The following is a 13609-nucleotide window of genomic DNA, read 5'->3' on the forward strand; positions in this document are numbered from 1 at the left end:
CCAACTGCCGTGCCAACATTATTATCTTATCAGACCCTTTGAGATGCCCCTTGTGGTATATATAATTTGTATTAACATATTTGAATATCAAATCAAACTAAATTTTATTTATAAAGCACAATAAAAACCACATAGTTGAACACTGTGTATCACTTTAAATAAATTGTCATAATTTACTCATCCTAAAGTTATTTCAAACATGTATGAGTTTTTCTTCTGCTGAACACAAAATAAAATATTTTGAAGAATCTTAGTAGCAAGAAAATTGATGAAACCCATTGACTGCCATGTTATTTTGTTCCTACATATGAAGTCAAATGGATCCATCAACTGATTTTGGTTACCGACATTCTTAACTCTTTTCTTTTTTGTGTTCAGCAGAAGAAAGAAACTCATACAGGTTTGAAACAAGTTTAGGTATATGACCATTTAAATTAAGTGAACTATTCCTTTAAGTAGGTTATCTAAATTACACAGGGTTGCGTGTAGCTGGTATTAGTTAATGTTCTGACATATCAGGATTTTGGAAAAATATTAGCCCTACTCAAAAATTTGTTTTTCTACTCTGTCTGATCTGACTTTCATTGTTTATAATATTGTATTTTAACAATTATGCTAACCTAAATGCTATTTTTACATATCATCTGTTCTGTTGTCAGACATAAAGAAAGAGTTTAAAATAGCGACTAAACACGACCCAATAACACCTTGGGCTCTATCTTGCACCCAGCGCAATTGACTTTGTCAGTGACGCATGTATCATTTGTATTTTGCGCCGGCGCACAGCGGGGTTTTTCCCTCCACAGATGCACGTCAGCAAACTAGGGAATGAACTTGCGCTCCCTGGGCGGTTCAGCGCAAAAAGGAGGCGTGTTGCGGCGCAAACCATCTCTTATGCTATTTTGCTGTTTCAAAAAACAATTGCGCTACTAACCAAAAAAAACTAGTCTAAAGTCAGTGGCGCGTTGCGCGTGGTTCATTATGCTATTTTAAGGGCGCATGCTTGACCATAATGTATAGCGTGCACAACGCGCATACACTTTGCTTATCTAATCTACACAGATGCAAGTTATTTTTGCAAATCATAAATTGTTACACTTAAAAATATTAATACACGAGATAAGGGGAATCATAGTGGTGAGCATTGTGGTGATAGTTTTTATTTATTCTCATGCAAATAACGATTAAAATATTTTCATAACTTTGTTGTGTGGCTGTATTACGTTTATTTTATGTAAATAATAGTTAAAATGTTTTCATAAGAAACCTTAATGTATATGAACTTGATTTGTAAGAGTACTTTGGGGTTGGACCTTGCTTGCGTTTCTTGGGTCCGATTTCAAAGCCCCCAAACCCTTTCAGCGGTGAGGGTGGACGCAGCGATGTCCTCTGCTGGCGTCAAGTCCTGAGGCAGATCCACCTCCCGTTACACGGCGTGCCCGATTTATGCTGGCAAGCGTGGGATTCCCCCGTACAAGGACGTCGGTCTCCTCGGCTGTGAACCGCTCCTGGCGTGCGCCTGGTAAATCCGTCATAATAATAGCAACCCGCCATGGAACTTGCGCCCTTGCGTTTAAAGGGAATGTTGGCTAGCGTTCTGATTGGTTTATTTGACGTTACGCCCAAACCACACCTATGAATAATGAACCTACTTCAGACCAACCCCTTATTGATTTGCGCCCGGCGCAAGATTTATTTCTCACGCCGGGAAAATAGCAACAGCGCCCAAGATCCGCCCACAAACTCACTTGCGCGTTGCGCTTCGCACTTGCGTTTCAGATCGTTAAAATAGAGCCCCTTGTGTTTAATCCAACCAGCTGTTACTCTATACTGCTAAAATCCTGATTTAAATGCGACATTGTCTGATACAATTTACATTGAAGAGCTGATACGAGGTGATTTCGGATTACCTGTACGTCATCAGGGTTGCTGTTCTCATCTGATTTTGTTTATGAGCGCTTTTAATTTTAAATTAAAATTGCTTTTTAGTTTAAATGTAGATCGCGTATAGCACAGACAATTCAGTGCAAATTCAAAAACATCAGAGAATACTGTTACACGTGCGCGCGCAAACCGCACCATAGGGAGGGAGAGAGCTCGTGAACAGAGAACTGGTGTATGTCTGTGTGGGAAAACACTACTAACCTTTAAGTCATGATACTCGGCCAACAGTCTTCTCTGTCAGTAACATCTGTTGACTGTTAACTTTTACGTAAAAAGACAAGTACACGGAAGAACCCAGGTTGAAAACACCGCCAACTTTTAACTCCTTCACTCAGTGTCATGTAAGAGAGGCACTGTCGAGGTTCCGCACGCAGCAGCGAGAAAGCGTGCACGCTAGAGAGAGAGGTGCTGCTGAGCGCTTGCAAAAGCGAAACCGTTTTAAATAGTAAAATAAAATGTAAATGGTAATCATGAAAAATCTATTTGATTTGTGTTGAGTCTCAAAATCAAACAGTGATTGACAACTGGTCCAAAGGTGCGGTGGGTGTCTTGGTGTCTCTTTCCTCCTGTTTAAAAAACGCACAACTACTGTGCTAAAAAAATTATTGACAGCTCTCTGGTCCAATGGTGCGGTGGGCATCTTCAGGTTGACAGTAAATCTAGCTGGCCCAATGAGATTGGAGGGAGGGCACCAGGGGGGGGCAATCATATTCCAGGGGGGGCCAGTGCCACCCCATGCCCCCCCTCTAGACATGCCCCTGATGCCTAGGTGTACCGGTGCAGCCATTAGCACAAAGCTAACTTACCTGGTGTATCCCATGCCTGTTCTTTTGGGAAGATCTGCGAGTGGGTGTTTTAATATACTGCCACTACCGTATTACTTTTGCTACTAAGTGTATTACTTTTTGTAATTTTTGTTATTTGTTAATTAGAATAAGTAAAGCTCCAAAATGTGTAGCTTTATAAAAGGTAATTTGTATATCAGGATTTAAAAAGAGAAAAGCTGTTAAATTTGAACTGTTAATTTTGATCCTGTTTTCCATTCCGTGACCCTTTGGAATATACCTAAATACCTAAAAGCAAAACAAGAACAGTATCATTAGTTTTCAGGAATAAACCCTGCTGAAAAAACAGCATACCAGCAAGACCAGCATATGTTGTGTTTTGGTGCTGGTTTGCTAGTGAACATCAGCTAAACCAGCACCAAACCAGCATCAGCACCAGCATTAGCACCAGCTAAACCAGCACCAAACTAGCATTAGCACCAGCATCCCATGCTGGTCATACCAGCAAGACACAGCATGTGTTGTGTTTTGGTGCTGGTATGCTGGTGACCACCAGCTAAACCAGCATAGACCAGCATAATTCCCATGCTGGATTTTTCAGCATGGAAAGAACCTCATTTGTATTTGTTGGTTCTGTGCATCAGTTTAAAGGCGACAACATAAAGATTTAGCAGTTTTCACCTTTCTCTGCTACTGGGAGTGACAATAGGGCTCATTTAAATCTCATGGCGCTTTTCCATTGCATAGTACCCCAAGCTTTGGTTTGGGTTAGGTCGGGTCAGCTCACCTCACTTTGGCGTGGTTAGCTTTTCCATCGAGTTTAGTATCACTTTGCAGTTGAAGGGATTATAGGTGTGTCTATATATTTGCGCTGCCTACTGCTGTGACATCATACAAGTGGAGCTTTCATGTAATATACATCATCATACATTTATTTATTTCTCAGTCCGCCACAAAATCAAAATTGGCAACCACAAATAGATGTTTGCACATCGTGTTTATCACTACCTATGTCTCACATTTTGTACAGAGTTTCTGTACAAAAGGATGTGGCATCTGCCTCATTGAAGCATATAATGCTGATGTGCTTGTCGCGAATGTTCCGCCACAAACTGCAAGTCTGGAAAAAACTGGTATGGTGTCCCTGATTCTCAACCTGTGGATGTTTTTATCGCTAAGAGGGAGTTTAAGAACTTATAGGAGAGCACAGATGACAACATGTTGCTTGAGACAGCACAAGCTTTACTAAGGTAAAGCTAATCTTTTACATTATAGCGATGACGCTGGTAGTGACGATTCTCTCAGACCAATCAGTGATTCACAGTGTTTTCGCGTCATGTTTGGTATCACCTCAGGTCACTTGAAACCCCGACCGAGGTGGTACTAAAAAAGTATTGGGTACTACGTACTGCACCCAATGGAAAAGCTCCCAAAAGCAAGCTGACCCGACCCAAACTAAACCAAACAGTGGGGTACTATGCAATGGAAAAGCGCCATTAGATCCCCCCTGTGCTTTACAGCTTTACATTGGGGAGCGTTACAGGGTGTATGGCTTACGTCAAAAAAATCAGGAAAATGTGCCATCAAAGAAAAAAGTTTGTGAACAGGTTATATATAAATAAATGTCTCTCAGCATTGTTAACTGTATATTCAACTCTTTGCCATAGCAACGCTTTGGGGAACTCCTCAGCATGACTGATCTGAAGCACCTGTAACACATAATCAATAATTTGATGATTGGACATAGGCTGGATGCCGTGCGGACCAGGGATATAAGAAGGCATCCCACACAAACACACTTGCTGCCAAGTGCCAAAGCAAGGGATGCAGGGAGTATGGCATGGAGACGCAGCGTCTCGTTACCTTCTCAGGGAACCAGGGTTACATACTTAACCTGAGACATGGGGAACGAGATGCCCATGCTTCCATACTACCAAATGCCTGTTTCGTGTATAACTAAACACTGGAATAGAGGTCTACACGGGTCCAAAAATTCCTACCCGAACCCGATCAGACCCTGCAAATGTGCTGGTACACTGAACCAACCCGGTATGTGCTGGTACACTGAACCGACCCGGACCCGTCTGTTGTTTTGAAAGCTGGACCCGAACCCGACCCGAACCCGTCTATTATTTAAAAGCTGGACCCGGATCCGACGAAGACCCGTCTATTATTTAAAATCTGGACCCGAACCCGTCCGGGAAGACACAGACCCGACCGGCAATTATTCTTAGCTAAATGTTATTAATAAGTCAATAAACAAGTAGCGAAAATTATACTTTTTGTCTTACCCATAGAAGTTAGTCTTCTCCCTCCTTGTACCTGTCTGTGTGATGCACAATCCTTATTTCCAAGAAAGTTCCATCCGTGTTATTTCTCTCTTGACGATTGAAATGTTTAATGCTTATTCCAGCTTTTAAAGTCCACTTTACAGTCATGGTGATTAATAACGCAGTTTTACATCGGGTCAACTTGCTTAATAATGTTTGTCCATTTGGATTATAATAAACGATTGCTCGTTCAGTGCCATGGCTGCTTTCGTTGCTTCTTTGCTATCATCTCTATGCTCTTTGAGTCGCGAAAACTTTAGATATAACAGCAAGACGGTCAATTTATAATATTATTATAAAAATAAGAGAAGTCAGTGCAAAATGCGCGGTACGGCGAAATGTCCCGCCTTCTAAATAAAAGAGCCAATTGTCAAAGGTAAAGTCATTGCGTCTCACTGCAGAAGCTCCTGACTGGTAGCCAGAGACACATTAAAAGAGCACATGCGCGTTCGCTGCCTGGTTGGAGCAACCAAATATAAACTTTTTAACGCAATTTTAGCGTCATAGAAAAAATGTATGCGACAGTTCATCTAAGTTTTTGTTGCTGATTTTGAAATATTTTATTTAAATGTGAGTATGTGTTCTCCGAGTCCGATTGACCTCGGGTATTACCCACAATGTTAAACAGACCCGGGACCCGAAGTAATAGATTGAGACCCGACCCGGACCCGGCTGATCATTTAAAATATAGACCCGAACCCATACGGGTCCCGGGTCGGGTCCCGGGTCTTCGGGTCTCGTGTCTTCCGTGCAGTGTTCGAATTATGTCAAAGCTTATGAGGGGTCCCCTAGCTAAGCCCCACCCCCTGGCCAAGCCCCACCCCCTTATCATAGGATCGCTGTGATTTCTCAAAGTAAGATGTGATCGTCCTTGATCAGTAATCATCTGATCCTGGTTTTAATCAAAGAAACCCCAAATTACCCTTAACTCAAACTCTAATACATTTTTTACCCCTCAAATTAGTGTGAAACACTGGCAAGGGCAGAAATTTTACACAGAATAGGGGTGAAATAGGGTGGAACTCATTTTTAAATTACATAATTTTACTATACAGTATAGTAGTGGTTAAATGGATTACATTGCGTTTTTTGAGTCATAGATCGAATACTTTCAGATCAGCAAAACTGGGGGAGGGAAAATAACATAAGAACAAATTAAGAAATTATGAGCATAAAAAATAGACAAGAACAAAGTTACAAATAAAGTAAGATATATTTAGGTACATAAATAGAATCAAATGAATAATAACACTGTCTTCTTCATCGAATAATTAATCTGTTTTTAGATACAGAAGTGATTTTCCTTTGTTTTCTGTTGTTTAATTAATATAAATGACAGAAACACAAGCAGATAAGAACTGCTACTTTCAGACCAACACAAACATCTGATTTCTTTCTGAACTGATTGCACTACGGAAGCGTATTGCATTCACTTGAGTAAAAAAAAATCGACTCTGTTTTTCTGAATTAACGTGTTAATTATCTCAGAATTACGAGATAATTTTTCATGAAAAAAAAGTTTTTGCTCTGTTTTTCTGAATTAACGTGTTAATTATCTCAGAATTACGAGATAATTTTTCATGAAAAAAAAAAGTTTTTGCTCTGTTTTTCTGAATTAACGTGTTAATTATCTCAGAATTCCGAGATAATTTTTCATGAAAAAAAAGTTTTTGCTCTGTTTTTCTGAATTAACGAGATCCCTCAAAATCCTGCCAGAAGCTCTCACCTGTAACGTCAAGCCACATTTGCTGATGCTGCCTGACTACGACCACCACCACCAACAACAACAACAACAACAGTGCCAGGCATACATGGTTGCAGTGCAGGTAAGATAGCTAAGTAATTAGTTACATGTTTATGCCAAATTATGTCTGCTAACTGTTCGCTTGCCTACATGTAAAACGAGGTTAGAATAGCTGTTTATAAACATGTAGCGCTAATGTTACGGGCATATTTTTACTATGTTATTTTAAGTTACACCAACCGCAGTTGGTAAACAAACTTATGTAATGTTATGCTAATATTTGTACCGTTAGTCAGCAAAAGGATCCTTAACTTTTAAGGTCGAAGGGATAATTACGTGTGATTTTTTTTGGAGGAATACTGTATTACGTTAACCACCTTCCTTTCAGTTTGTCGGCTAGGATAAGTAAACCACGCTATTTGCCGTAACTGTAGTGCTTAATTTGTAAATAAAGAGGTCCTCGAACACAGAGAGGCTTCTGTCAGTGGTAGGAAAAAAGTCACGTAGAAATCACCAGTGCATGCATGCAGCACGTTGGACATCGCGATATTAACAGTAAACGAAACATTCTGAACTTTGCCAGTTTAAGAGCCCAGCAGGGATACTATTTCGATTACGTTTTGCACGGATGTTTAGGTTGAATATATTCTTACATTGCTTCGGTTTCTTTAGTTCTGCCCACTCTTTTGTTTTGTGACTATGCATATGTGTCCTGTAATTGTTTTATTTGTTGATATTTTTCTAAACTGTGTACTTGATGCATTTAATAATTTGAAAACAAAGCTAGCTTTTTGAAGCTTTCCAAAGCAAGTTATATATTTTTCAGAAACTAGATTCCGGTTGTGCAGTGAATCACAGATACATGAGTACATATGGTCGCTGTGATTTCACCAAGTAAGATGTGATCCTGGATCAACATTTTTTGTTGACCCTGGATCAACATTTTATATACCCCAACCTACCCTTAACTCAAATCCTAAACATTTTTAAACCCTCAATTTAGTGTGAAATAATAGTTTGAGTAGTATTCTAAAAAGCCCCTAACCCAATCCTAAACCTAAACATGCAGACTAAACTTAATCCTGCAATCTGATTGGTTAATGAAAATGTTGATCCAGGATCACATCTTACTTTGTGAAATCACGTTCACCGAGTACATATACACTGTCAGAAAAAAGGTACAAAACTGTACATTTTTTGTCACTGGGGTGGTACCCCAATGTACCGTTTTGTACCTTTACAGGTACATAAACATAATACAATGTTGTACCTATTGGGGTACATTACTGTTCCTTAAGGATCCATTGTGTACCTTTAAATGTACAGTTAACTGTTTTGTACCCCTAAAATTTAACTGGTACAAAATTGTTCCTTAAGGTACAGAATAGGTCCTTGGAGTATATTATTGTATCCCATAAAGGTACAAAAAGTTACCTTTTAGGGTACCACCCCAGCGACAGAAAAAGGAACAACATTGTACCTTTTTTCTGACAGTGTAGCCTGTGTTCAACACTATGAACAATACTGTTCTTGAGTCTAGCCTTCTCTACGATTTGAGTAATGTTACTGTGAAAGGTGAGCACTTTCAAATGCTTAAGACAATTTGACTTCCAAGTGACAAGAAAGGTCTATAGTTGCCTACCTATACAGTTGATACATGAAACATCCATTTTTAGCAACGTTATCACACTCTGGCCTTTATCAATGTTCTCGTAAAAAATGCTGAAATACATTTTTGAGATATTTAAAGCAATTACACTTTTGAGGGTACAGTCCTAAATCTGTTTATATTTGTGGTGCAACACATATTTACATAAATGCTGCCTTTTTTCAACATTTCTTCAGGGCCAGCTATGGCTACGTCTTCAAATAACCCCCTCCCACAAGATGATGGTCTGTGGATGTTTCTTCAGAGCCGAGGGATTTCTGAGGAAAATATTCAGAAATTGCAGCAAGACCATGTAGGTGACAGCACATTCATTCCTGCAATATATTATTTTTAAAGGGATAGTTCACTTTAAAATGAAAATTCTGTCATCATTTACTCATCCTCATGTTGTTAAAGCTGTATGAATTTCTTTTTTCTGATGAACACAAAAGAAGATATTTTAAGGAATGGTGGTAAACACACAGCAGATTGACTTCCATTGACTTCCATAGTAGGAAAAATATTTTGGAAGTATTGTGATAAATGATGAAGAAAACGTTTTGATAAATGATGGTAAGGACACATATGATGGTACCCATTAAATTTCATCATATTTTTTATTCCTACAATGGAAGTCAATGGTCACTATCTGCTGTGTGTTTACCATCATTTCTTAAAATATCTTCTTTTGTGTTCATCAGAAAAAAGAAATTCATACAGGTTAAGAACAACATAAGGATGAGTAAATGATGACTATTTATTTTAAAGTGAACTATCCCTTTAATTGTTTTACATTTTACTGAATCTCAGCAGATTATACAAGTAATCATCATAAATTGTAATCCCTATCACAGTTAGTGCCAATGCTTCTGATTTCTTTTTTATGCCAAGCGCACCTGCCTCTCCCAACAATGCATTCATGTCTTCCCTATTCTAGCCCTGTAAAATAAGGTTTATAGGTATCTTTAGGAGTCAATTCACCTCTATATTTTGGTCTCTACCCTGCATAAACAAGTAACAGTAGTTGTGCAGTAGCATCACCATTATACATTCTGGCAATGTGCTGACTTTTATGTTTATATAAATTAAATAAATAAATAAATACACAAAATAAAATATTATGCCCTTACAATTACTGCTTTCCATTTTGTTGTGATTTGATATTGTTTTAAAAGTATGGAGTAATGTTTAGATGCCAGCACAGGCCTTGATTGGGAGCTGAAGTAGGGAATCAATATGGAATAGCAATATTATGGAGTACATAATAGCAGTAATATATGGGAGAAGTGTTTTTCTTGTAATTGATGTAAATGGTTATATGAGTAAAGAGGAATACATGAAAGTAATCAGTCCCCGTCTAAGTTTGATGTCAAGGATTTTCACTGTTAATACACTGTATTTTCGGCATCATGTCACTCAAACTTTATTGTTATGGTTACAACCATTTTTAGACAGCAGTTTTTGTTTTAAATTACTTCACATTTTAGCTCCTTTTTATTCCCATGTGGGAAAAAAACAAGCAAGTGAAGAAAAATAGAAATAACTTGCTGATTTGTAGCTACTGCTAAGAAATTAATTTCCACTCATATGGAAATATAGCTATCTCCTAGATTTAAGATAAACAATATGTCTTACTGTATTGCTTTGTTTTTTATTACAGATTGACAGCTCGGTAGTTGGAGAAATGGATGATGCCACTTTGAGTGCTTACATTCCAGCATATGGTGATAGGATTGCTACAAGGCGTTTCTGCATGGAAAAACAGAGAAAAGGTGGTAATGATCTAAAAAGACAGTCCTTATTTGAAAAACTTAGAAGAAAGATGGGCACATTGACAAGCAATAAAGACACAGATCAAGATTCTGAGGAGGAGCATTCTATGCAGCCAAAAAAGATACATCTGAGAAATAACAAAAGGGCCGTGAAGATGACAAGGAAAATAGAACTAGGATGGATACATGACAAGAAACAAGTGAGAAAACGCAATGGTGGAGGAACCAGAGTTCTTGATATTTCCAAGACAGCCACAAAAACAGAAATTCTATCACAAGCTAAAAAGCTATTTTTCCCCAATGAGAAATCGAGAAAGGGAAAGTGGGAAGAGTTCAGTCACAACATTGTTGACTTTCAGGAAGCATACCTTGATGAGGGTGTTAGTGTGGGAGAGCTCTATGAGACACATAAATTAGGGATTTTAAGATTTTACTTATTCACAAAGCACCTGACAAATGGAGATGAAGTGTTCACAGAGATGAAAGCAGGAACTGATGATGAACAGACAGATGCAGCGAGGCTAAATGAGCGACAGAAAAACACAACAGAAGATAATGAGCAGCCGACACAAAAAACACATGACAGTGAACAGCAGACACACACTGTGGAAGTTCTTGTCTCTACTGATGTAGAGATTGTTGATCTTTCATCTTTGTGTGATACATCAGAGGTCATTTTTGGCCCTTTGCAAGGTGGACCATTTTTCGAAGATCTTGATGACACAATCTTACATGAGCCTATAGAAGAGGCACAGATAAACATCAACGCCTACAGCTCAACTCCTGTCCATTCTGACACAGTGCCTGCTGGCCCATTAAGTCCTACTAATGAATTTTTGCATGTGACAGTGAAACTCCACAGAGTCAATCTATTGGAGGAACTGATTGCCCAATTCAAGGATGAGGCGATGATGTCCTCCTCTGTGAAATACAGCTTCATTCATGAAATGGGTGCAGATGCTGATGGCGTGTCCAGGGATGTATATGCTGCCTTCTGGACAGAGTTTTTAGACTGTGCAGCAGAGGGTGCAGATGTGAGGGTGCCATCATTATCACCAAAATGGCAAGAGGAAGAATGGAAATCTGTTGGTAGGATAATGGTCAAGGGATTAAAGGACCATGGATATTTTCCTTCTCGTCTGGCTCAAGCCTTTACAGCAGCAATCACATTTGGTGAACACACTGTCTCACCTGATTTATTGTTTAACTCACTAATGTTGTATCTTAGTCAGTCTGAGCGTGATCTCTTGTCCACTGCTTTGCAAGACGCTCTTGTTGGTGATGATGAAGATGAGCTTCTTGATCTTATGGATCGCATGGGAGTAAGAACAGTACCAACACAAGAGAACTTGAAAGCTGTGCTTCTCCAAGTGGCCCACAAGCAAATTATCCAGCAACCAAAATATGCACTGGATAACATTGCAGCAGTCGCAGGACCAACTCTCAGGGAGTTCTTCCCCAGTGTGCTGGATATACAGAAGATGTATGAGGATCTTAAACCATCAACCCGAAAGGTATTAAAGTTGATCACAGCCTCTCCAGCTACTTCAGCAGAGAACCAAAGTTTGCAATATTTACATCAGTACATTAGGGGATTGGATGAGATAGGCCTCCGGAAGATGTTGAGATTCGTGACCGGGTCTGATGTCATCTGCGTTAAAAACATTCAAGTCATATTTACCCCTTTGGAAGGGTTATCAAGGCGGCCTATTGCACATACTTGTGGCCCAACTTTAGAGCTGCCATCAACTTACAACAGCTATCCCGACCTCCGAGCTGAAATGGAGGCTATACTGTCCAGCAACTTCTATACAATGGACATTGCATAGAAGTGTCTGTCACTCACATGTACACACTCTTCTCTCTTCCCCAGTTATAGCCTTATCAGTGCCATCTGTTTACTTTTAGATAGAGCACATAGGGGAAGTAATTAACTCAGGTGCATTTATTTTTTATTTTATGTTTTTCAGTTTCAGTTTTATCCAGAATGTCATTACCAAAATTACTGTAGAAACATGTTTACTGGCTAATGACCATTTTGTTAATGGACTCCAAATGAAACATTTACACACTGTAACAAACTTACAAGAATCAAATTGATTTATTGATAATTATACAGGACCATTCAACTGCCAATTACGTTGCCCTGTTTGCATGTTAAATCTTAATATTGGCACTTGTTTGCAAATCTGTTCTAACATACAGCACTGTTCTGCTTTTTACAAATAAAAGCACAAGTTTCTCTCTTGTTTTCTACAGATGTTTTCAAACAAATCGGCTCTTCACTGCAGATAACACACATGGATCTTGTCTCACACAGTACAATTTTTGACAACTCCACTGCAGTTCCTGCATTCACCAGCACTCTTTAGATAACATATTTAAACAGTCATCTCTACATTACCAAATAGGCCTATTTCCTACATACACAGTAAATTACACTGGGGAGAAAAAATGGTGCACTGCACTGGTTTAGCATGTATTTATATGATGCCAAATAATTGTGTAAAAAAGTGCTTTATGTGCAGCCCAGAGACACATGATAACAAGATACAATAATATGTTTGATTTAAAGGTGCAGTGTGCAAATTTTAGCGGCATCTAGTGGTGAGGTTGAGAATTGCAACCAACGGCTCAGTCCACTGCTCACTTCTTGCTTTTGAAACACATAGAGAAGCTTTGGTAGCCCCCATCGGACAAATATGTCATCGTTGGAGACAACTTAGTAAAAAAAATTGTCCGTTAAGGGCTTCTGTAGAAACATGGCTGAACAAAATGGCGGCTTCCATGTAAGGAGACCCTCTGTGTATGTATATAAAAACATCTCATTCTAAGGCAATAAACAAATAACGGTTCATTATGAAAGGTCTTTATACACCCCATGATCATTTAGTTTTGTATATTATTTTGCATTTCTGTCAAGAGATCCTTCTAAAAATTACACACTGCACCTTTAAAGGCCATTCAAACATTATGTAGGTTGCCCTGTTACAATGAGCCCAATGTGTGTCAGACCACATCTGGTGATAAAAAAATAGTTCCACCATAAGGACAAATGTGCCACTTTTGATCATGGCAACATGTGATACCTTTCATTTGCAGGTACAGGATTGTTACAGTTCTGTGGTTGAGAAGTACTTTTAACATAATGATTAAAAAAAAGAGATGATAGGGAGCTCAGTTGGGAGAAGTCAATTATGAAAGAATTGTCTATTATTGATTGCTTAAACACAGATCTTCTGTCAAACATTTACAGTGAATATCATGGTATATAACCTTTTCTGTTCAAACTGCAATTCTGTTGTTTTTTTGGCTATGAGTGGGTTCCTCACATTCAGTAATTTGATCCAGTAGCACAACTTGTGATTATTAAATTTGGGTGCGTA

General features: G+C 38.8%; 1 protein-coding gene across 1 annotated transcript; it reads left to right on the top strand.

Annotated features, from left to right (window-relative positions):
• The first annotated feature begins 6670 nt into the window (after window positions 1–6670).
• On the top strand, window positions 6671–12472 carry LOC135745131 (uncharacterized). The gene is made up of 3 exons (XM_073813147.1): window positions 6671–6885; window positions 8649–8764; window positions 10112–12472. Exons 2-3 carry the CDS (start codon window positions 8657–8659, stop codon window positions 12050–12052), a joined length of 2049 nt encoding a protein of 682 aa, XP_073669248.1. The 5' UTR covers window positions 6671–6885; window positions 8649–8656; the 3' UTR covers window positions 12053–12472.
• Window positions 12473–13609: the final 1137 nt, after the last annotated feature.

The sequence above is a fragment of the Paramisgurnus dabryanus genome, chromosome 22, assembly GCF_030506205.2.
Source record: "Paramisgurnus dabryanus chromosome 22, PD_genome_1.1, whole genome shotgun sequence".
In the NCBI taxonomy this organism is placed as follows: domain Eukaryota; kingdom Metazoa; phylum Chordata; class Actinopteri; order Cypriniformes; family Cobitidae; genus Paramisgurnus; species Paramisgurnus dabryanus.

Coding starts and splice junctions, on each gene's coding strand:
- LOC135745131 (XM_073813147.1), top strand. CDS start 8,657: ATGGCTACGTCTTCAAATAACCCCCTCCCACAAGATGATGGTCTGTGG. Junction 8,765..10,111: donor AGAAATTGCAGCAAGACCAT/GTAGGTGACAGC, acceptor TTTTTATTACAG/ATTGACAGCTCGGTAGTTGG.